This window comes from Furipterus horrens, unplaced genomic scaffold, assembly GCF_987537825.1.
Source record: "Furipterus horrens unplaced genomic scaffold, mFurHor1.1.pri manual_scaffold_1, whole genome shotgun sequence".
Lineage (NCBI taxonomy): Eukaryota > Metazoa > Chordata > Mammalia > Chiroptera > Furipteridae > Furipterus > Furipterus horrens.
In genome coordinates this window covers 185905041-185930724 of record NW_028327171.1, presented here as the reverse complement: position 1 = coordinate 185930724, position 25684 = coordinate 185905041, and the positions used below count along the sequence as shown (strand labels likewise).

The 25684-nt window shown below is 35.9% G+C and overlaps 1 protein-coding gene across 2 annotated transcripts in view; it reads left to right on the top strand.

Annotated features, from left to right (window-relative positions):
* Positions 1–25684, top strand: part of DNAH7 (dynein axonemal heavy chain 7) — a 226978-nt gene that overhangs the window by 81452 nt on the left and 119842 nt on the right. For both annotated transcript variants that reach the window (XM_090282024.1, XM_090282032.1), the window contains 6 exons: positions 966–1134; positions 9001–9103; positions 9223–9350; positions 14868–15080; positions 17794–17892; positions 21573–21821. In XM_090282024.1, coding sequence (XP_090138150.1) covers positions 966–1134; positions 9001–9103; positions 9223–9350; positions 14868–15080; positions 17794–17892; positions 21573–21821 — 961 coding nt within the window. The remainder of the gene's footprint in view (positions 1–965; positions 1135–9000; positions 9104–9222; positions 9351–14867; positions 15081–17793; positions 17893–21572; positions 21822–25684) is intronic.

The following is a 25684-nucleotide window of genomic DNA, read 5'->3' as shown; positions in this document are numbered from 1 at the left end:
CAGACCTTCGCCCATGAACCTTCGCCACTGCAAGTCTGCCTCTTCACTTCAATCTCTCTCTCTGGTTTTAATTGTGAGCTCACGTTAGCAGGGGCTGTACGCCCATTTGTTCTTGCACGTTCTCAGCTGAGGAGGTGCCCACGTGGAACAGTTTCACATTTCTGTCTGAGGAAGACTCTTGGGTTTTCTCTGGTCCAGAGTAAAATTTTAACGTTAATTTTTCAGTTTGGGTACATGTGCCCATGGGCAATAGAAATTTGGGTTTCGTCTTCATGAATGTAGGCTTTCGTCAGGTAAACTGCCTTGTAGGGTAAGCTCCTGTCTTTTCTGAAGCTGACTTTTTTTTTTTTTCCTTTGTCTCTTCTCAGTAAGTTGCTGGAGTAATTCTGGTTCTCATTTACATAACATAGCCTTCTAGGTTAATATAAGCAGATTCATTTCAGCTCCTCACCTTGCTCAGTTCTGAGGGGTATTTTTCTGTTTCTGTGTGGGTGTGTGTACACTTGTGATATGCAGATACCAAAGCAATATGCACCCCTATAGCTTTAGCACATAATTGCTTTTCTGGCTTTTCATTCCCTCCTCATTGGCAATGTTCTTTTCATTCTTTCTAATATGCCTGCGTGTTTTTGTTGTTGTTGTTTGTTTGTTTGTTTGTTTTTATGAAGCATTTTCATATGCTTGCAGTAGGGGGATTGGGTGGTTCATGTTAAGCTGAATTGTCCATATTGATCAGTCAGCACTGAATTTCAAAAGTGAATTTGTTTAGATTCTGTCATATATACAGCTATTCAGAAGTAAAATATAGTAATAGACAAAGTAATGCACAAAGAATTTCAAAGGTTAATGGGAAAGAAGAAATTATTGAAGAGGAAGTGGAAAATTTGGCTCTCTTTAAACTTTTCCTTCTTCAGACTATTTATGAAAATATCGCATTATTTTAGAAGGACTTTCTTATCTTTCAGAACCTTATTTGGAGCCCTTCACCTGCACCTCGGGGGAGCACCTGAGGGCCCAGCTGGCACTGGGAAGACTGAAACTACCAAAGACTTGGCAAAAGCTGTAGCCAAGCAGTGTGTTGTGTTCAACTGCTCTGATGGGCTAGATTATCTGGCTTTAGGAAAATTCTTTAAGGTTAGAATTGACACCTCATTATTTTTTACAATATGATAACTGCTCAGAGAGGAAGGTTGTTTATAATGAAACATAAGTTAATGCAAGTAAAAGGCACTGTAGTTTAAGTAAAGTTAAAATTAAAGTACCATCTCCATATGCTCAAGAGAAGTGGGGCTACACTAGAGCTTATTTAAGAAGGAGCCCTACCTTCTGCAGTCAGTATTACTGGAGTCAGTAGTAATGGGTCGGTATTACTGATAGGAGTGAATGGTGTCCCTTCAAGACATTGGGGAAGATAAAAGTTTGAGACGTACTACAACATGTGAAGGTTGTGGGAATCTAAAGACTTTAAACTGTGGATCTTGTTATTAACAAGTTATGATTCAGTAATTTATTTTGATAGGCACGTTCTAGTTCACCTCTTTTGCTGAACTTTTAAAAACCCATGTTGTGTTGTTGTTTTTCCGATTCTGAGTCAGAATCCCACTCTTACGAGTCTGTGAGATGCCAAAAGCCAGATTAAGATGTAAAATCTCTACACCTACAGTTTGTAAGTTTAGCACTTTATTGCCACAGCCTATTATTTCTTAAAATGTTAGGTAGTACATTTAAACACAAAATTCTCCATTTGAGATTATGGGCTCTATTTGTTTGATTGTTTTATTTCTATTTTTCTGTACCTTTCAAAGTACATTTAAAAATATCCGTAATTCTTATTTTTCCAAAATTTCTCCAGAAGAAGTAAAATGAAACTTAAAAAAAAAAAAAAAAAGATTATACCAATTCTACCCTATATAGTAACCTATTCCTGGCTGCAGTATGACCTGGATATTTTATAACAAACTTGGAATATAAAAATTCTCTACATTTATGATGTTGAAACAATTAGAATAAGTTTTCAAAAAGTCAAAATTATAATGAATAAAATATCAAAAAAACATTTGAATGACTACCATTGTAATTATCCTCTATAATGATATACGATCTTGTTGTAATGATTATTTAAGAAAGAAATAGCCAACATAAAAGATTATGTGTGTAATTTGAGTAGTCATTATATTCCTAAATGTTTAAAGAAATGTCTGGTAAGTATTCCTTAATTTTTGAATCTATAAAATGAATTATTAATTCTTTAATTTATATTTATACAGTGGATAGTATTAATTTGCTTATCAATAAGTATTTATTGGTTATATGGACACTTTGTGTTATGGTAGATTATGCTGAATATTGGGGTATAAAGTAAAAAAGACATGGGTGGTATTATTAAGAACCTCACGATCTGTATAACTGAATGTGTGACTTCATAAGCATCCTGTCCTGATTTCTGAGCCTTTTATTATAGCATGTATTATAGAACAAAGTCATAGATAGCATCTTCTCTAAATAATGAAAAATGAACATTTTTTTGACATGCATAGAGTTCATGTTCATCTAGTGTGGTTCAGTAGATTGAACTGTGTACATATCCAAGTTCAGCCATTATTAGCTTTGTAAACTTGTACTAATTACTTAATATCTTATATAATCTTAGTTTCCTTACATAAAATATATGTGCAAAGTCCATGCATCATGTCTGGCACATACCAGGCACTCAATGAAACACACATACATACATATACAAACCAAGTAGAATGTACATTCAGCAAATACTTGTTAAATAAAATTCTTAAAAAATGAATTTGAATTTGGACTGAACCACTCAGGCTTGATTTTCCAGTTTTTCTTTTCTTCTTTTTTTGATATAGCACAAATGCAACTTTATTTTGCTTTCCTATTGCCTCTTTAAAAATGTGATCAGCAGGGGATTTACTCATGTAGGCCCAAAACTTGTCCAATTAAAATTTTTTAAAAAGGAAATCTTATGTCATTCAAAGTGATGATTCATACTTGGTAGCTCCATGATTTCTGGGGCTGGACTGCAGGGAAAACCCACACAGTCACCTCTTTCCTTTAAAAATTTTTTTATTATATTTTTTCCATTCCCGTACATTTCCCTTACACCTCCCTCCTTCCCTGCAATCACCACACTGGTGTCCATGTCCATAAGTCCTTTTTCCGTTTTGCTCGATCCCTCCACCTCCTAACCTCTCCCCACTCCACTAGCTGCTGTCTGCTCTCCATCTGTGAGTATGTCCCTACTTTGCTTATTAGTTCAGTTTGTTCATTAGATTCCATCCACATAAGTGAGGTCATATGGTATTTGTCTTTCTCTGACTGGCTTATTTCACTTAGCATAATGTTCTCCAGGTCCATCCATACTGTCACAATGGGTAAAATTTTCTTCTTTTTTACAGCTGAGTAGTATTTCATTGTGCAAATGTCCCATAGTTGATTTATCCACATCTACTGATGGACATGGGCTGCTTCTGTATCTTGGTGATTATAAATAATGCTGCAATAAACATAGTTGTGCTTATGTTTTTCTGAATTAGTGTTTTGGGTTTCTTTGACTATATTCCCAGAAAGGGGATCACTGGGTCAAAAGGCAGGCACAATTTTGATTTTTTGAGGTATCTCATACTTCTTTCCACAGTGGTTGCACCAGCCTGCGTACCACCAACAGTACATGAGGGTTCTCCTTTCTCCACATCCTCCCCAGTGCTGGTTGTTTGTTGATTTATTGATAAAAACCATTCTGACAGGTGTGAGGTGATATCTCATTATGGTTTTAATTTGCATTTCTCTGATGATAGTGATGCTGAGTATATTTTCATATGTCTATTGGCCATCTGTATGTCCTCTTTGGATAAGTGTCTATTCAGGTCTTTTGTCCATTTTTAAATTGGATTGTTTGGGGGATTTTTTTTGGTGTTGAGTTTTGTAAGTTTTTTATAAATTTTGGATATTAACCCCTTATCAGGTATATCAGTGAATATATTCTCCCATTCTGTGGGTTGTCTTTATTTTGTTGATGATTTCCTTTGCTGTGCAAAAACTTTCTAGTTTAATGTAGTCCATTTGTTTATTTTTCTTTTGTTTCCCTCGCTTGGGGAGATAAATCCAATAAAATATTGCTATGAGCAGTGTCCAAGATTTTACTACCTGTGTTTTCTTCTAGGATTTTTATGGTTTCAGGTCTAACAATAAGTCTTTAATCCATCTTGAATGTATTCTTGTGTATGATATAAGAATGTGGTCTAGTTTCATTTTTCTGCATGTATCTGTCAAATTTTCCCAACATCACTTATTGAATAAACTATCTTTAGCCCATAGTATGTGCTTGCTTCCTCTGTTGAATATTAATTGACTATAAAGGTGTGGGTTTGTTTCTGGTCTCTCTATTCTCTTTCATTGATCTATTTGTCTGTTTCTGTTTTTATGCCAGTACCATGCTGTTTTGATTACTATGGCCTTATAGTATAAGTTTGATGTTAGGTAGCATGATTCCTCCAACTTTATTTTTCTTTCTCAGGATCGCTGTTGCTACATGGGGCCTTTTGTTGTGACATATAATTTTTGAAATATTTGTTCTAGTTCTGTGAAATACGTCATTGAAATCTTGATAGGAAATGCATTGACTATAGATTGCTTTGGGTAGCATGGGCATTTTAATGATGTTAATTCTTCCTGTCCATGAACACTGCATGTCGTCGTCGTCGTCGTCGTCGGCAGCCGTCCGTCTCGAGAGACGATGGTGTAGCTTCTTCAGAGTCTATCTGCACCGCCAAGAATGGCTGTGCAGTCCGACTCGGGAGTGACATGGTATCTGTCTCCTCCCGTGTTGAATCGACATCTTGCGATGACGCTGAAGCTACAGAGCCTGGGCAGGGTAACACTGCATGTACTTCCATGTATTTGTATCTTTTTCTATTTCTTTCTTCAGTGTCTTACAGTTTTTCAGGTACAGATATTTTATGTCTTTGGTTAGATTTATTCCTAGCTATTTTATTCTTTTTGAAGCAATTGTTAATGGGATTTTAAAAGATTTTCTCTTTCTGTTACTTTATTATTGACATATAAAAATGCAACTGATTTCTGGATATTAATTTTGTATCCTGCTACTGCACTGAATTCATATATCAGTTCTAGTAGTTCCTTGGTGGAGTCTTGTGGTTCTCTATGTACAGTATTGTGTCATCTGCAAATAAAGACAGTTTTACTTCTTTCTTTCCAATTTGGATATCTTTTATTTCTTCTTCTTGTCTGATTGCTATGGCTAGGACTTGCAGTACTATGTTGAATAAAAGAGGTGAACACGGACATCCCTGTCTTGTTCCCAATCTTAAGGGGAACACGTGTAGTTTTTGCCCACTGAGTGTGATGTTGGCAGTAGGTTTGTCATATATGGCCTTTATTATGTTTAATTATGTTCCCTCTAGTCCCATCTTGCTGAGAGTTTTTATCATAAGTAGGTGCTGGATTTTATCAAAGCTTTTTCTGCATCTATCAATATGATCATGTGGTTTTTATCCTTCATTTTGTTTATATGGTGAGTCACATTTATTGATTTGCAAATGTTGTACCAACCTTTCCTTCCCAGAATAAATCTCACTTGATCATGGTGTGTGATGTTTTCATGTATTGCTGTATTCAGTTTGCTAATATTTTATTGAGGATTTTAGCCTCTATGTTTATCAGGGGCATTGGCCTATAATTTTCTTTTTTGTAGTGTCTTTATCTGGTTTTGGAATTAGGAAAATGCTGACTTGATAAAATGAGCTTGGGAGCCTTCCATCCTAATACTCTACATATTTAGCTGCTCCTATATTGGGTACATAAATGTTTACTAAGATTATATCCCCTTGTTGGATTGTTCCCTTTATCATTACGTAGTGTCCTTCTTTGTCTCTTACTATATAGCCTTGGTTTCTTTGTTTTTTTAATAATTTATATTTATTTGTATGTTTGTTTATTTATATTTAGAGAGAGGGGAAAGGAGAAAGAGAGGGAGAGAAACATCACTTTGTGGCTGCCTCTCACTCGCACCCCCAACTGGGGACCTGATGTGCAACCTAGTCATGTGCCCTGACTGGGAATTGAACCAGCAACACTTGGCTTGCAGGCCGACACTCAATCCACTGAGCCACAGCAGCCAGGGCTTTATAGCCTTGGTTTTAATGCCTATTTTATCGGATATAGGTGCTGCAGGCCCAGCTGTTTTTTCCTTTCCATTTGCATGAAATACCTTTTTCCACCCCTTTACTTTTAGTCTGTGTGTATCTTTTGATCTGAGATGGATTTCTTTGAAGCAGCACATATATGGGCCTTGTTTTCTTATCCATTCAGCTACCCTATGTCTTTTGGTTGGAGCGTTTAAGCCATTTACATTTTAGGTGATTATTGACAGACACATATATATTGCCATTTTATTTTTAAATGATTTTTCTCTGTTCCTTTCTTATTCTTTGTCTTCCTATGCAAGACCTTTAACATTTGTTGGAGCACTTGTTTGGTGTTAACAAACTCCTTTAGCTTTTTCTTGCCTGGAATGCTCTTTATTCCTCCTTTGATTTTAAATGATAACCTTGCTGGGTAAAGTAGCCTTCATTGTAGTTCCTTGCTTTTCATTATCCTGAATATTCATGCCAATCCCTTCTGACCTGAAATATTTATGTTGAGAAATCAGATGACAGTCTACATGGAGCTGCCTTGTAGGTAGCTAACTGCTTTGCTCTTGTGGCTTTTGGGATTCTCATTCTGTCTTTAAGTTTTGTGATTTTAATTATGATGTGTCTTGGTGTGGGCCTCTTTAGGTCCATCTTGCTTGGGAACCTCTGAGTTTCCTGGACTGGTGTGTCTTTTTCCTTGACCAGGTTAGGGAACTTTTCAATCATTATTTCTTAAAAACGGTTCTTGATCCCTTGATAGCTCTCTTCTTCTTCTAATAATCCCACGATGCAAATGTCGTTATGCTTCATATTTTCCCAAAGGTTTGGTAAGCTCTTCTCATTTATTAAAAATTCTTTTTTCTTTCTGCTGCTCTGCTTAGGTGTTTTGTTTCTTTTCCTATCCTGTTTTCCAAATTGCAGATTTGATCCTCTGCTTTATCTTACCTACTGCTTATTCCTTCCAATGTATTATTTAGTTCAGATATTGCATTCTTTATTTCTGACTGGTCCTTTTTTATTGTTTTCATGTCTTTTTCCATGCTGTTGAGCAATCTTATAATCATTATTCTAAAGGCTATGTCTGATAAATTGCTTGCTTCCATTTCATTTAGTTCTTCTGGAGAATTCTTTTGTTCTTTCATTTGGGGCTTGTTTCTTTGTCTTTCTATTTTGGCTGCTCCTTTGTATTTGTTTCTATGTATTAGGTAGATCTGCAAAGACTCTGGTGCAGGCCTATGTCAGATGCTGCCTATGTTGGCCCTGGTAAACCTATTTGGAGCTATCACCAATCCACAGCTTGTAGCTTCCTCTGCTGGGCCTGTGTGTATGCAGATACAACTAGGTTGCACACCAAGGCCAGTTTTAACCAGCGCTGTGCCCAGGAGAGGGTGAACTAGAGTCTCAGAGCTTCCAGAGATCCACCTTTGCCTGAAGACTTCTTGTTAGGGTTTGTCTCTAAAATAGTCTGCACCCAGGCTTAAGGTCCACAGGGTGGGGTGAGAGTGATTCCTTTGGTGGGGCTATTTCTTCCCCTCAGGCTCTGCAGTATGAGGAATGACTCAGCACAGGGATCCTGGCAGCTGTTCCTTCAGTTCTCTCCTCAGAGACATCAGCCCCAGACTCTTATCATGAGTCTCTAGCCCACTCTACCCTCCCTCTGCCAGAGCCTAGGGTAAGTGAGTACAAATGAGATTTTGTGAGTTGGCCCTTTAAGAAGCTGTCTGTGTCTCTAGCTGTCTTTCCCTGGCAGACAGAAGCCCCACTGCTTTTCACAGTCAGGTGTTATTTGGGTTCCTTTCCTGGTTCTGGTGTTGTATGCTGCGGAGCCCAGCTTGATGTTTTGATCCCATACTTCTCAGGGGAACCCCCCCAAGCTGCTGAAATATCACTCCAGAACCTCAGCTACCACTGGTGGGAGCCCAGTCAGCCCTCTCATGCCTCCTCCACACTCCCTACCAGTCTTGTGGTGAAGTGGTTTCTTTCATCTGTCCTTGGTTATGAGGCTTCTCTCCAGCTAGTGTTCAGTTGGTTATTCAGGATGATTTTTCTTTTAGTTATAATTCCAATTTGGTCCTGGGATGAGGTCAATGTAGTTTCCATCTTAAAAATCTTCACTTTTTCTTATAATCAAATGGCATATATTTGTGAGGTACTGTGTTAGGATTGCAAACTAGGGCAAACTAGGGCAAACTATGTTAGTTGGGTTTTAAGGTCCTCAGACCACAAAGCAGACTCACTGGCAACAGAAGTCATCTTATTTAGAAGCTTATTTCAGCCCATTATGTGGAGTCTATATGGAAGAAGCAAATAAAACCAACTTGTAAATAAAAAGTAAGAAAGCTGCGAAATTACCAGTGTACATCTAAATGCTAAAAAAATACATACAGAAAGCAAAAAAATCTATTGGAAAATTTTCAAAATGATCAAACTTTTATTCATGCATAATAATGAATTGGTAATTTAAAAGAAAAAAAACATCTTTAGCCTTGGCTGGTGTGGCTCAGTGAATTGAGTGCTGACCTATGAACCAAAGGATTGCCAGATTGATTCCCAGTCAAGGCACATGCCTGGGTTGTGGGCCTGGTCCCCGCCAGTTGAGGGTATGCAAGAGGCAACCACACACTGACATTTCTCTCCTCCTCTTTCTCCTTTCCCCTCTCTCTAAAATAAACAAATAAAATCCTTTTTTAAAAAAGCCATCTTTAAAGGTAAAGGTGAATAGCAATTTCCTTGACAGATAGTAAATCTTTGAAAAGACCAGGTGAAATTGTAACATTTCAATGCAATATTCAATCAGATAAAACTGAAAAATTTCATTACTGTTTTCTCCCAGGGACTGTTATCTTGTGGCGCCTGGGCCTGCTTTGATGAGTTTAACAGAATTGATTTGGAAGTACTTTCTGTGGTTGCTCAACAAATTCTTACTATCCAAAGAGGTAATAAACTTGTTTGTCTTTGCATTTATGTGAAACAAGTAGAAATATGGGAGGTAATGAATGGCACAAGTCACAATTATGTGAAATTGCTAAGTCATTGCATTCTTGATTACCCACAGGTATTAATGCAGGTGTTGATACACTAGAGTTTGAAGGAACTGAACTAAAACTTGACCCCACATGTGCTGTCTTTATAACAATGAACCCTGGATATGCTGGGCGATCTGAACTGCCAGATAATCTGAAGGTACAGAAGCAGCAATTATATCATCCATTTCCTTTCTTTAATTAAAAAGAAAGAACATGCTATCCTTGAATTTTAGGCAAAATATTTGCTTTTAGGTATTATATTTTAGAAAGCTTTTAGCAAATAGTTTTTTAAAGCTGTGAGTAACCTTAGAAAATAAATATGCAATCCAGGTACAATTTCCAAAATTTATATTTAAAATTTTTGGTAATTAGAGAAAAATCAGAAAATACAGGAAATAATGAAAAGGTACCAATTCTACTGCTTACTACATTGTATCCTCCAATTTTAAATGCTTTTTAAAATGTCAATTTTAAATGGTGAAATCAGACAATTGTGTATACTGGGTGTTTTTTCAAGAATGCATTATAACATGAGCATTTCCCTATCTTTATAAATATATTTCTGTATATAAATGTACTGAATTATAACTTATTTGGACATTTACATTGCTTTTAGTTTTTTTGCACTGTAAATAATATTGCAATGGGCATTTTTTTTACTTAAGTCTTTTCTCTATCTTAAAATATTTCCATAGGTAGAGTCATAGGACAAAGAGCTATGTTGCTAAATCATCTTCTAACACAGGCTGAAACAATTTATATCCCATAGCAATTCGCAATTCTCATTAATACTTAGCACCAATTTTTTTTTTTTTTTTGTAAAAATAACAAAACACACTTTGCCAATTAAATAGACTAGAATCTTCACTTTCCTGGTGAATTGCATATTTATGGCCAGTACATAGAGAACAATGTTGAGGAACAATACAGTTGTAATTGCAGATTTAAACCCGTCTTCTGACTCTCAATCCTACCTTCTTTCCATTATTCACACCCTTTGACTGACAGCTTCTCAAGACTAAATGGAAAATTGTTTTTTTTCTGTCAAAAAGACTTTTGATACAACTAATTGCTGCCAAGCATTTTTGTATTTTCATTCCACGTGCTTTTATAAGTTAGATGAGATGTTTTAGTATTTTGCCTTAGTAAAAGAAGGTGTGGCAAAAGATAAGACCTGGTAAGTCCCCGCCTTTTTTTTTTTTAAATCTATGAAGCATTTTGCAGCTTTTTAGTGTGACTCACATTTGGAAACCTCTTTTTGTATCAGTTCTTTTATTCACTCACTTATGTTTTTCTTTTATTCAGTAAGATCAATCTGATTATATAGATATTTGTAAAGGCAAAAATCTATGAGTAGTTAATCATAAAAAGCCGGGACCATTATTAGATGAGTTTGTTAATGCCCTACATAAACGTTTTTATGGTTTTCTTTACTGTGTAGGTTGAAACAGTGCCGAAATGTACACCGTGTGGTTCTCAGAGTAATGTATTTTCCCTCTACTTCAGGCCAAAGCCTCTATCAGATTCTGATAGCCTTTTGTTTTTTGGGTTTTTTTTCCTCGTATTAAGCAGTCTTCTTGGTTAGAGCTGCTTCAGAACATCTGTTTCGAAGTATGTATGGAAATGCCTAACAATTTTGAAAAAATATCTTAGCTTGAAATGAAAGTTATGTGTTCCTTAAAAATAAAAAGCCTCCTGAGGCTCAGTGTTATTACCAGTCTTCAGAGTCATCCTCGAAGCCTCCCTCTTCAGCTGGAGATTCAGCCAGTTGCCAAAAACCAGGGATCCTATTTCCCGGAAGACTTACAATTCTTACTGCTCCTGCCCAGTCCTGCTGTCACACCTTGCTTCCACTCCTCTTTGGTCTTCTCTTAATGTCTTATTGCAACAGCTTGCTTGTCACCAAGCTCTTCCCCACCAAAATTCACTGGAATGAATTTCCTATCCCAATGCTACCAGTGTCACCTACCAGGAGAAATCTAATTGTATAATTTCCAAACACGAAAAGCTACCATGCTTCTTTTCGCCTACAGAGTAAAGTTCAGATGTCTTTGCCTGATCTACAAGAGACTTGGCATCAGGACCAGTTACATCTGTACTTCCATTTCCCTGCATGTTTGTCATCCTGGGCCTCACTAGCTGCCAAGGTTCCGTGCCTTTGCACACAGCGTTTGCCCTCTCTTGAGTGCTCTGCTAAATCACCTTTTTCCTGCCTGACAAATCCATGCGCATCCTTTAAGCTGGCTAGCCTCCTTTAAACGGACCACTGAGCATACAGTTCAGATGTGACTTCTGGGTTAAGCCCCTGGACATGCCAGAAAGTGCCTCGGGTGTCAGAATGGGCTTCAACTGAGGTTCTCTAAGTATTTAATTAATGGTATAATTTGGGGTTAATCAAGTAACCTCTAATAACAAGGCTATGTTAGATACAAGTTATATTTTGAAATATTCTTAATGTTTTTGAGTCTGCAATCCCCATATCAGTCCTTCACCAAGCAAAATAAAGGGGAAAAACTGGAAATAAGACATGGGTAATAATTATGAGAGATAAATCAATTTTCTAAATTATAAAGATGTCATTTTCTTGTGGTATTTTATATGTATTGTGGGACAAATAAGTGTTATGTGGTTCTCAGGTTTATAGCTGAGTTTTTCCATTTTGCACATGTCCATGGCTTCTTCCGGGACCCCTTTGTTAGGCTTCTCACTTGCAGTTGCTGTGACTCGGGTGATGGATTCTGTCTCTCCCGTTGCCCTTCCTCCTCTCTGCCTACACCTCTGGTGGGAGATTTTACACAGACCCCACTGTTGGAGAGCTCTCATTTTTCCAAGGGGGCATCTTAGGCAGGACTTACAATGGCTCCTGCTTAGCTCTCTCTTGGTCATATTGTGTACGTATCATGCATCTTTTGTCCCAAAAAACTCTGGGAGTGAAGGCCACATCGATCCTGCTGCCACAGGTCACTTTTACTTTCCAGAACATGAATCAGACACCAATCCATATCCCCCCCAATATGGGTACACTCTCTCCTTAAGCTGTCACTGAACTTGAGGGCTAGGAGGGAGGTGGTAGGGACTCAGTGCATACCAGAGGCTCCCTTCAATGACAGTCTTTTCACAAATCCTCCTTCCTTCATCACTCTCTCAAATATTTTATGATCTACAACTAAGTGAGAAGGTTCAAGAATTGTGCACATTTCCTTTGTAAATTTTGCATATTGGGCATATCAAATGTACTTTGCTGATTGATATGTATCATACTGTGAAAAAAAGAATACCTTTTTGACATTCTGTTACATCTAGGTAAAACCTGTACAGTAGCACAATTTCTTAAACATGTTTCTACTTTAGAGAAGCTATATAAAAGAATCAATGCTTAATAATGATTTCAGAATAGTGAAGTGTGAGAAGCCATGGTAATATAGGCATATTTAGCTCTTTCAATGTCATAAAGCCAATAACCTGATAGATAGCTTTAACCTGATCGGTATGTAGAAGAAAAAAAGTGAAGTGGACCCTGAATCCTCCATTTCACTCTATTGAAGCCTAGCTTATTCCTGAACAGGTCACGATATTTATGAAATCTATTTCCAACCCATAAGAAAGAAATGGCAAGAAGTATTACTTGAGGTTTTTTTTTTTTTTAATACCCAATGTGCATCCTCTGAAAGCGTGCTCTGGGCAGTACACAGACTTCCTTATGCACCACCTTCTTTTTCTACCAAGTAGGACAGAAGCAGTAAAACAGCTATTCTTGAACATTCGTTCCTGCTGAGGTAAACACGGAGGATCACATATACTGCAATTTATTCAGGCCCTGCTGTGTTATCTGGATTTATAACCCTCTCTCTTTTTATACTCAAGAAAGTATGTCATTAGTTAAGCTAAAATCCAATTTAATTTTTTTAAACAGCACTGTTATCCTTAAACTTATTGCTATTTCTAACAAATTATTTCTGATGCATTCCAAATCAAACCATATCATATCAGTACGTCACACACTTTGTTTGAAAACCATTGAATTAGAATATTCACCACCATAGCAGTTTAGGCCTAAAATTGTTTTTGATCAGATGCTTGTCTCTGTGATAAACAAAAACCAGTGTTAAATCTTTGGTGGAGGATTTTTATTAAATGGAACATCATGATAACCTCTTGAAACTTCTTTACCTAACTTCTTTATTTCTCCTGCCCAGAGATGTGTCTGTTTCGTGGTGTGCCACAATCATATTGCTAATTGTGCAGAGAGAATGGGAAGAGGAATTTGTGAAATACCTGGGGTGGTCACAGTGAAATCTACAACACAGAGATCTGAATGTTGACACCAGACTGGTATCAATTTGTACTATTGTAGAAAGACTGTTCTCACCCTAACCTAGCCATTGACTGACTGACTGATTTGTTAATTCATTCATTGCTTCTTTTCTTCATTAAAAAAAAAGTTGTTGAGAATCTGCCCTTTAAAAACGGTACCATCTGTATAGTACTTCTCTTGCATTCTTTTTTCCTCAAGTATGTAGTGGTTGGAACACGTGCTTACACTTCCCTGTTCTGAGATGTTTGTTCAAGCTAAATATCTTTAACATTTTGTTCCTTCCTTTCTTTAATAGTAATTATATTGATAAAATAACAGTACTAAGTCTTCTAGGTAGTAATTAACACAATGCATTGGAGGGATCTTGCTTGATGCAAATCTTTTATCCTCAATAACAGATCACTTGAGCAAGATGTTTTCATTTTCTATCTGCCTTGTGTTTTTGGTAATTCAGCTAATTCCCAGAAGGTATTTACAGACTATCTAAATACAGTTGTCATTCACTACAGTTGTCATTCGCTATCTGAACACTATTGTCATTTTTCTAGAATATTGCTATTTTCCCTCTTTCGTACAAGACTGTAATGTTTTAATCCATGAGATATTCAAATCCTGACAACAGCAACATTTGAAACTGAAGTTTCCTTATTTATTCTTTAAAAATCTATTCAGTTTTCTATTACTTATCATCACATCACATTTATCTGCCCCACAATATTTAAAGATGAGGTCATCTTTACAATTTGGAACTTTCTTTATCTCTTGTAATTATTATCTATGTCTATTTTTTCCCCTTTATTTTGCTTGGTGAAGGACTGATATAGTGACTGCAGACTCTAAAAGGTTAAGCATATTTCAAAATATATCTTGTATCAAACATAGCCTTGTTATTAGTGTTACCTGATTGACCTCAAATGATAGAAGTAATTAAATACCTAGAGCCTCCCTCGAAGCTCAGTCTCCCGACACCAGACACTTCCTCAGAGTGCAGATGAGAAGCCTAGCTTTGGACATCCCTGCAGAGTCTTATGCTCTTTCCCCATAAAATGTTGCTTCCTCAGAAGAATAGAACATAATTAATACTTTAAGTCTCATGTGAATTAATAATTCACCAAAGATTTAAATATGTGGAAATTTAAAGTCCTTAAAACATAATTTAAGGGAAATATTTATATAAAAAATTAATGATAACTTTATTATATAACAATAAAATAAGCCAAATTTTAGATGAAATATTTTGACCTATATGACTTGGACATGGTAATTTAATAATATTGCTGAAAAGCTGTAAAATTGTAACATGTTACAAAATAAAGAGCGGGATTATCTTTATGATGGTCTTTTTCTCCACCCCCACAGGCCCTCTTTCGGACAGTCGCAATGATGGTGCCTGACTATGCCATGATTGCTGAAATAGTCCTGTACTCCTGTGGGTTTGTCACAGCTCGGCCACTGTCGGTAAAAATTGTGGCCACTTATCGCTTGTGTTCAGAACAACTGTCATCGCAACATCACTACGACTATGGAATGAGAGCTGTGAAGTCAGTGCTTACTGCTGCAGGGAATCTAAAGGTAGCGAACTCACGTTGTTTTTTACTCACACATTTCCTGTTTGTAAATTTCAGGACCATGTGTCTTCACAGAGTTCCCCAAACCAGTTGATTTCATCAACAGAAAAACATTCAATTATTGTACTAAACATTGATTATTTGCACGTATGTAAAAGGAAATTTTGTGATTTGTAAAACCTGGGACATGTAATTCTTAGTGATTTGAGATCTGTTCCATAAAGTTCAATATATGAAACTAGGTACTACCAAGGAATAAAAGTCTTTGTGGCTGAGAAATATTTTGAAAGCTATTATTCTACATGAACATGTATAGCTTTAAAGGAAATAATTCACAATTCATAAGTACTAAAATTCTTAAACATTGTTACTTAATATAATTACACAATTGCAGCTAACTATAGACTAGCAGTAATAGTTTTACAAGGTAATGTTTGCATTTTAAAATGATATAAATCACAAGTATTTTAAGACATTGGTAACTTTTCATTGGTAGTATTTTGCAGAACTATAAAATATAACTGTGTATTAAGTCTTTATGAAAGCAAGCAAAATAAGCTATAGTTAACAGCAAAATGCAAAATATGACCTTGGAGTTTATAGAATTTTCCTGTTCATGATTTGTAGAAGATAAAGATGTTTAAATATATCTCATATGATTAAGAACAATGGCATGCATTTTTATCTTCTAAAATAATGTTACCAAGAATTCTGATATATAGTAATGATATTCTGTTTCACATTAGCCTAACATATCATTTATTTTTGCAATAAACAAATGCAACTAGAAGCAACAATTTGTTTTAACCTGGCATGTCATGATTACATTGTGGTCAGATAATGGGAAAGATAATGCATGTCCTAGTATATGTTATCACTGACATCTTAACTACAGAATTGAGCTATGAAACTTACACAGCAAATGAATCCTGCAAATGAATCCTATCATTCTTTGTGCAAAGCTAATTTAGAATTGTTGAATGTGTTGCTTTGAATATTTTGAAGTTTGTTTCTATTATATCAAGAAACAATATAAACATTTGCTTTAAAATAATAGCCTCTTGGGGATTAATAAGTACAAATAGGCAGTTACAGAATAACCATGGGGGTGCAAAGTACAGTATAAAAAGGGGAGTAGCCTCAAAATCTATGCATGACACATGGACATGAACAATGGTATGGGGATTGTCTGAGGTGGGGTGAAGGCTGGGTGGAGGGGAGCAAAGGGGGAAAAATGGGACAACTGTAATAGCATAATCAATAAAACATAATTTAAAAAAATAATAGCCTCTCAAATAGCAGAATAAACTTTTGACACTTCCTCATTTGTGTGTGCTTAGATTGATTCAAAGACAAAATTTATATGAGCAAGACTAGCTTTGGCATTGGAAGGTCCGGAGATTAAGAGATAGCTGAACTTGACTGCCAGGCATCACTGACTTTGTAAGGCTAAAGTCAGTTAAGTAGGAATATGAAATTTCTTAGGCAGAAAGATTCTAAAGATAAGGAAGCAGATTCTGGAAAATCAAATTCAAGATGATAGGAGATACTTTGGTGTGAGATAAGTACTGAAGTTGGAATAAATAATTCTGAGTTCAGATTTTTGTGAATTATGTGAACTTTATTATGGACCTGAGCCAACAAGTTGATTTCAACCAGTAAACATTGGATTTACCACAGCTGTTTTGGAATTCAATATAAGTTTTCTGAAATACTGTTTCCTTAAGTGACTTAGTATTAGCCAGCTGTCTCCACTCCGTGTGGAACACACTAACACACGCCTGTGCTGAGCTCCCAGCCTGCATGCTGCTCCCACCCCAACCCGCCACTTCTATCCAATGAGCCGCCAGTGAGTTTACTTGTTCATGAAACTTTCCAAAGCCAGTTGAATGTTATTGTTATTATGTCATTTAATTAAATGTCAAGAAAATAGATAATATATAAGCATGAAAAAAAGAGTTCTGTTTTTATGAAAACTAAGTTCATTGTTAAAGAAAGATTAGGTACAATGAAATTCTAAAAATATTGAATTTTAATTAGGCGTGGATAAGAAAAGTATATAACTAAAAAGACCTTAAAAATTGATAAGGATGCTACACTTAGATGGTCTAACAAGTATCTGAAGAGCTTGATCCCGTTCAGAAAACAAAACCAGAAAACCACAAATCTGGATGAAGCAGATGATGCATTACTAATGGTTTTTTTTTTTTTTTTGCAAGAAAATCGATGCTGAACTCTACACTCAGAGAAAAGGCCTTGGCATGAAAATATGGTCAAATAAGTGAATGTTTATGTTTCAAATTTAAATGCACTTAAAAAATAATTGCCCTCCTTTAATGATTATTTCCACTTACCCACCACACTGCTGGGCTTGAACATGCAGGACAGTCAAGCTCATTTTTACACAACACAGAGCCAATGGCTATTGCCACCCTACAATGAGTTCATGCCAATAGCTTTTACTCAGAGCTTCTGTTAAGAGGTAATCAGTTAAACCTAGGTTTTCATGATTAACTAGAGAAGAATTCAACAAGAGTAAAGGTCACATTTAAAAATTAATAACAACCCAACTAAATGAAAATTATTAAAAAACAATAATTTTGCATGAGTTTAAATTGCCTCTTGGGCCTATGTACTTTGTGTGTGTGTGTGTGTGTGTGAAAATGCAGGGTGCAGTTAACAGATGCTGATATCATTGTGAGTATATTTTCTTTTAGCTGAAATATCCAGATGAAAATGAAGAAATTTTACTGCTCAGATCTATTATTGATGTCAATCTGCCAAAATTTTTGTCCCATGATTTACCACTCTTTGAGGTAAGAACATTTATTATTCCAATGTATCAAAACTCTTATAACAATGTATTTATCAAATGTCCAAGTTTGCGAACCCCTAGGAGAAACTTCCACTGTAGAAAGCAATGATATGGCACAGAGAAACATAGATCATTCCATGTTCTATGTGAAGTGTGTTTTGCTAACTTCATTGCTTCAGATGACTTTTAACAACTTGGGATTTTAAAACAGTACTTCTTAAACTACAGAATATAATGAGCACACAAAAGTTATAAAACCCTTATGCTTGCTTATAAGTTACACTAGAAGTAGGGTCCGTGAAGAAAAATAATCCGTCTGACACTGCATCGACTCCCTGGCACAGTACAGGTCCTTGGTAAATGTCTGTTAAATTAATGAGTGAGGTAATAAAAATTAAAAAAAAAAGCTTAATTTCTTTAAAACAGAGCAATAACTGTTAATAAATTGTTTTTCAGGATAAACTAAGCTAACTAATCTTGTTAAATTTTTAAGATTAGATTACAAATAATTGATAGGAAGTATTAGAATGATGTTGAAATTTTCATATTAGAATTTGATTTCATGCTTTTCCTTTTCCCCACCTCAGGTAGAAGAAGTCAGGGATGGGACATGGGCTCCCAAGAATGTTAGATGTTGCATGAACTTGTGCTGCCTTTACGTACAGGCAGTTAGCTCCCAGTGTGTAAGGACCGATGTCACTGTGGCTGTCATGAGTGGGGAGGACGTGGCACTACCCCTGTGATGAGGTCCAGTGTTGGTTATCTGTAGTAGCCCCATTGCGTCACTCTGAAAGGAGCCTCCCTTAGTATTTGGAGCTGGTGGTGCAAATATTTTATAGAACAAAGCTATAGGGAATAGGCACAAATTTTCTTCCTGAAGTTTTCCCTCAGGTTTTTTTTTTTTTTTTTTTAGCGGGGAGGGGCATACTAGTACACTTCACGGATTTTCTAGGAGTAATTAAAGCTATTTTTATTTTCATAAAGTGGAAATACATCTCACTAGATTTAGTCTCGTGCATTTGTGTATTCATTCAGTGGACGTTTATTGAGCAATATTTCACAAATGGAGTAGAATTGGCATTCCAATTAGTAGAGCCTTGTTGTGAGAGACTGTCCCTTATACCACAGTACATTTGGCATCTCTCCCTCTCCCTTCCAGTGTCAATAGACCTCTCCCATTGTGACAACCAGAAGGACAGCTGCACACATTTCTAATTCTTTCTGGTGGGGTCTTTGTTGAGAACCACTGAATACCAAATATGTTCTGGAGATAGCTGTTCCTCTCCAGGTTAACCATACACAATGTGAACAATTTGAGATTTTTTTTAAAATTATTTTTATTTATTTATTTAGAGGGGAAGGGAGGGAGAAAGAGAGGGAGAGAAACATAGATCCATTGCCTCTCTCACAACCCCACTGGGGGGACCTGGCCCACAACCCAGGCACGTGCCTTGCCTGGGAATTGAATCGGCAACCCTTTGGTTTGCAGGCCAGCGCTCAATCCACTGAACCACACCAACCAGGGCAAGATTTATTTTTTTTAAATTTAGAAAACACTATGCATTTACTATGGACCAGATATTTTTCTAAGAGCTTTAAAAATTATTGAATTATAATTCTTTTTAATCATACATCATATGATTATATTAATTTCCTAGAGTCATCCTAACAAAGTGCTACAAATGTGGGGACTAAGACAACACAAATGTATTCTCTCACAGTCTGAAACCAAGGTGTTGGTTTCCCCTGAGGGCTCTAGGGAAAAACCCTTACTTGCCTCTTCTCAGTTTCTACTGGCAATCATCAGCTTTCCCCGGCCTGCCTTGGCATTACTCCAATTCCAGCCTTCAGCATTACAGGGCCGCCTTCTCTGGGTGTCTCTGTGTCTGAATCTTTCTCTCCTTTTTGTTATAAGATAACAGTCACTGCATTTAGGACCCAGTATGACCTTCTCTAACTTAAGTTGCATCTGCAAAGACCCTCTTTCCAAATAAGGTTACATTCTGAGGTTCCAGGTAAACCTGAATTTTTACAAGCTGATTAAAATACTACCCACTATAATGATTAAAATACCTTAGAAGTAATTTTTGTGTATGGTGTGAGATATGGATTAAAGTTCATTGTTTTGCCAAATCCAGGAATTCTAGTATCACTTACTGAAGACTGTATTATCTTTTATCTGTAGAATTGCCTTTGTTCCTTTGTTGAGAATGAATCATTCACTTGTGTGGGTCTATTTCTGGACTCTCTATTCTGTTCCATTGATATATTTGTTCATCTTTATACCAATATGACAGTCTTTATAATTAGCATTAAAATCAAATATTATTTATTCTCTAACTTTTTAACTTAAACATACTGTAAAACTAAAATTTCTAGAAGAAAACAGTAGAAATCCCTTTTGACATTGGGTTAGGCAAAAATTTCTTAAATATGACACCAAAGCACAAGGCACAAAACAATAAATTGATAAAAGAGATTCATCAAAATTAAAAACTTTGTTCTTTGAAAGATACTGGTAAAAGAATGAAAAGTTACAGACTAGGGGAAACATTTGCAAATTAGATATATAGTGGAGGAATTCTATGCATAATATTTAAAGAATGGTCAAAGTTACCATTAAGAAAATAAACCAATTAAAAATAGCAAAAGATTTTAATGGTCATTTTACTGAAGAAGATATACATATGGATAAGTACATACAAAAATGTTAACCATTGGGAAATGCAAATTGAAGCCACAATACGATACTTACTTACACACCTATCTGTGTGGCTCAAATTCAAGACTGCTCATACCAAATATTGGAATCCTCATACACTCATGGGGGAATGTAAAATACTATAACCACTTTGGAAAGTGGGCAATTTCTTAAAATGTTAAGCACACCCACTGTATTATCCAGGTATTCCACTCCTTGGTATTCACCCAAGAGAATGAAAGCATTTGTCCATAAAAAGACTTCTACACAAATGTAGCGGCTTTATTTGTAATAATTCCAAACTGAAAACAATGAAAATGTCAATCAATAGGGGAATAGATTTTAAAATTGTGGCACTTCAATACAAGGAAATACTTCCATACAGTGAAGTGTTAATATGTGCCAATATGTGTGAATTTCCAAATCTTCATGCCAAGTGAAAGAAGCCAGACAATAAAAAGTTAAAAAAGTAGTATTCATAGTATATAATTTATCTATATTAAATTTAAAACAATACAAATAAAAATAGTAACAGAAAGTAAATCGGTGGTCACCTGGGGTTGGAGGCAGGAGGCAGTAAGGAGAAGAGGAAAGGATTACAAAAGGTCTGAAGGAAACTTTTGAGAATGATAGATATGTGATTATCTTGTGACTTGATTGTTTCAGTTATGAAATTATACACTTTAAACATATACAATTTATTGTATGTCAGTCATACCTCTATAAAGTTATTAAGATACTATTGACTATAATGGCTCTATTTCCATCAGTATTAAATATGAGGATGAGTGAAATTGTATTATATTTATGTGTGTATATGGCATATATACATAAATGTGTATGTGTGAATATTTGTATATGTGTGTGTAGACACATTTATATATGTATATGTGTGTGTATACATATACTATGTATGTATAGATAGACAGATAGTGAATGTATAAATATATAATATAAATCCCCAAATGTTCTATCCTCAGGGAATTACTTCAGATTTGTTTCCTGGGGTGAAATTGCCAAAACCAGATTACAATGATTTGCTGATGGCTATCAAAGACAACTGTGATGCCATGAATCTACAAATGACCAGTTTCTTTTCTGAGAAGATTCTCCAAATATATGAAATGATGATTGTGCGTCATGGTTTTATGATTGTTGGGGAACCGTTTGGAGGAAAAACCAGTGCATATCGCGTCTTAGCTGGAGCGCTAAATGATATATGCGAGAAGGTAAGTGTGTTATAAATGCATTAATTTATTTACAGTCAGGTTTGTGCGTGATAAAATGTGTGGTCATTTTAAAAGATACTTTAAGGAAGCAACTTAAAATCATGAAAAAAATGAGACAAAGAGAAAGTAAAAGTAGAAAAGTAGTATGAAGCAAATAGGAAGTTCAGCGTATACAGGGAATGCCACACATTTCCCTCTCAACCTTCTATTTCTGTTTTAAAATGTTTGTAAAGGTAACACATGGTCATTGAAAAAAGTATGGAAACATGAAAAAGTCTGATGGTTTTGTTTTCGTACTTTTAGGACAAGTTTTTTCTTTTAATTTTCTGGGTGGTTATAATTGTAATGCAAACTTCTGTTACTGGCTGCTTCTGATATTGAATTGAAATCTGTGTGTTTTTGTGTGTGCATCACATAACATGTTATGTACATATATAATAAAAATAAATATTATTCAAAATTTGTATCCTACACATTACAGTTTGTTCTACTTTGATATGCTAAAAGGACAAGGCTGGTTTAAATTTTCTAACTAATATTGCATTTCTGTCTACTTGTGTTTTTAATAGTTTTTGCTTCATATATTTCAGTGTTTATAGCCGAGATGGGATTTGTGATCATTATATATCCACTGTACAGTCTTCCCTTCAACTCATATAAAATTATATACTTGTTCTGTTATTTGCCTTGGATTCCCCGAATCTGTTCAATATTGCAACCCATGTTTTCTCCTTGTATATGTACTTCCCCAGGTCTGGGCATCACTGTGATTTGCTTTTTTATAGAGCAAATAGTCTGATTACTATTTTATCCAATTTGATGGTCTTTATCTTTTCACGGGGAGAATTAAATTTATTTATATTTATTTTACAAACTGATATTGTACTTATTTCTGTCACCTGTTTCCTCTGCTTTTATACTTTGGTGCCCTTTCTTTTCCTCTCCCTTCCCTTTCCTACCCTTTACCTTTCCTGCCTTCCTGCCACCTTGCCTTCCTTTTCTTGGTTTTTGTTTGTTTGTATATTTTTCTGGGTTGTTGTTTTATTATTACATGGACTAATTATTTTTGCTCTGAAAAAGGTCACTTAAAGAGCCATATGTGGTGCCACTCAGAGATAAAAGAAGATGAAGGTATCAACATGTATTCTAGTCCAACTGTAAAGCCACAAATGGCTCATGACCAGGAAATTCTAAGAGTGACATTGGGGGGACTTAAGGGACAGGCCTTCCTAGCCGTAGCATGCAAGTATAGCTTCACACAGCCTTGCCGCATTTGAGACAGAAACCTTGCTTTGGTGGTAGCAAGTTTATTCTAAGAAAATGACAGAGCTTTCTCATACTTCTGAATTTAGGAAGACACACTGCTGGGGCACGGACAAGAAAGCAAAGGCCTCCGTCTGTTCTACTCCTTAATATTGTTATTCCCACATCTTTTCTTCAGTTTGGTAGTTTGTGTTCCAAGCTCTGGGGGTGGGAGGTGGAAGGCAATGTTGGGAAAAATTGAACCTGTTGTGTTCTTATACATAAACATGAAACGATTATGAATAGAGAGAGCACAGAGGATTTTTAGGGCAGTGAAACTGTGATACTGAAGTGGATAGATATAACATTATGCAATTGACAAAACCTATAGAACTGTACAATACAGAGAATGAACCCTAATGTAAACCATGGACTTTAATTAATAATATCTCAGTATCAGTTCATCAATCATATCAATGTACCACACCAAAGCAAGGACTTAATAGTAGGGGAATGGGTGGGGATAGGAGGGAAGGATTCTCTGTACTTTCTGTTCAATTTTCTGTAAATGTAAAACTACTCTTAAAAAATAAAATCTAAAAATTAAAAACAAAACAAAAAAGCCTGTGCCACAAGACTATTAACATTCTCATGTAATAATTCCATACCAGCTTTCAGGATCCTGATTGAAATTGACAACTTACCAGTATTAACTGTTCCATGAGAATGGTACATATGTCTCTGTGTTTAGCTCTTTCAATTTTCTTTCAGAGAATGTTTTGTAGCAGAAGTCAGCCAGTTATAGCCCATGGGCCCTATTCAGCCCAAAGCCTAATTTTTGTAATTATGTTAACATTCTTTAAGATCTTAAAAAAGAAGGAAAGAAAAAGGGAGGGAAAGGCACAAGAATATGCCATAGATCATTAACCTGCAAAGCCTATAATTATTTACTCTCTGGCCCTTTACTAAAAAAATTACCAACTCCTGTTTGTTAGTTTTAGATGTATAGATCTTATACAACATTTGCTAATTAATTCCTAAGTGTTTTATGGGCTTTTATTTTTTAATTTAAAAATGTTTTAATTGTAGCTTTCTTTTTTATATTATATTTTATTGTTTATGCTATTAACAGTTGTCCCAATATTTCCCTCCTTTGCCTTCCTCCACCTAGCAACCCCGCTCCCTCGGGCAATCCCCACACTGTTGTGCATATATGTTTTTTGGCTACTCTCTTTCCTATGCTGTACTTTACATCCCCATGACTATTCTTTAACTGCCAATTTGTACTTCTTAATCCCTTCACCTTTTTTGTCCATCCCCTTGACCTTCCCCCTACCTGGCAACCGTCAAAATGTTCTTTGTATCTATGATTCTGTTTCTTTTCTGCTTGTTTGCTTATTTTATTTTTATATTCAATTGTTGATAGATGTATTTATTGTCATTTTATTGTTCATAACTTGATCTATTTCTTCTTAAAGACGACTCTAATATTTCATATAATACTGGTTTGGTGGTGATGAACTCCTTTAGCTTTTTCTTGTCTGGGAAGCTCTTTATCTGTTCTTTGATTCTAAATGATAGCTTCATTGGGTTAAATAATATTGGTTATACGTCCTTGCTTTTCATCACTTTGAATATTTCTTGCCAATCCATTATAGCCTGTGAAATTTCTTTTGAGAAATCAGTTGACAGTCTTATAGAAACTCCCAGGAAACTAACTGCTTTTCTCTTGCTGCTTTTAAGATTCTCTCTTTGTCTTTCACCTTTGGTATTTTAATCGTGGTGTGTCTTGGTGTGGACTTCTTTGGGTTCATCTTATCTGGGACTCTCTGTGCTTCCTGGACTTGTATGTCTATTTCAGTTGCCAAGTTATGGAACTTTTCCGTCATTATTTTTTCAAGTAGGTTTCCAATTTCTTGCTCTTTCTTTTCTCTTTCCAGCATCCACATGATGTAAATGTTGGTACACTTGAAGTTGTCCCAGAGGCTCTGTTTATTGTCTTCACTTTTTTGGATTCTTTTTCTTCTTGCTGTTCTGATTGGTTGTTATTTGCTTCTTTGTATTTCAAATTGCTCATTTAGTTCTCATCTTCATCCACTCTACTGTTGATTCCCTGTAAATTGTTCTTTATTTTAATTAGTATGTCTTTCATATCTGACTGGATCTATTTTATGCTGCTGAAGTCCTCACTAAGTTCCTTGAGCATCCTTATAACCAGTGTTTTGAAATCTGCATCAGATAGGTTGCTTATCTCCATTTTGTTTAGTTCTTTTTCTGGAGTTTTATTCTGTTTTTTTCAATTGGGCCATGTTTCTTTGTCTCGTTTTGGCACACACACACACACCCCTTTGTTTGTTCCTAGTATTAAGTAGAGCTGCTACATCTCCCAGGCTTCATAGAATAACTTAATGTAGAGGTATACTGTAGGGTCCAGTGGCACAACCTCCCCTATTATCCAAGCTGGGTACCTGAGGTGCACCCACTGTGTGGGCTGTGTACATCCTCCTGTTGTAGTTAAGCCTTGACTGCTGTTGGCACATACAACATCAGCCACTGCCTGTGTTCTGTCTGGGGTCATATGGCATAAGCTACACAGTGATCTGCAGATGGCTGTGACTTAT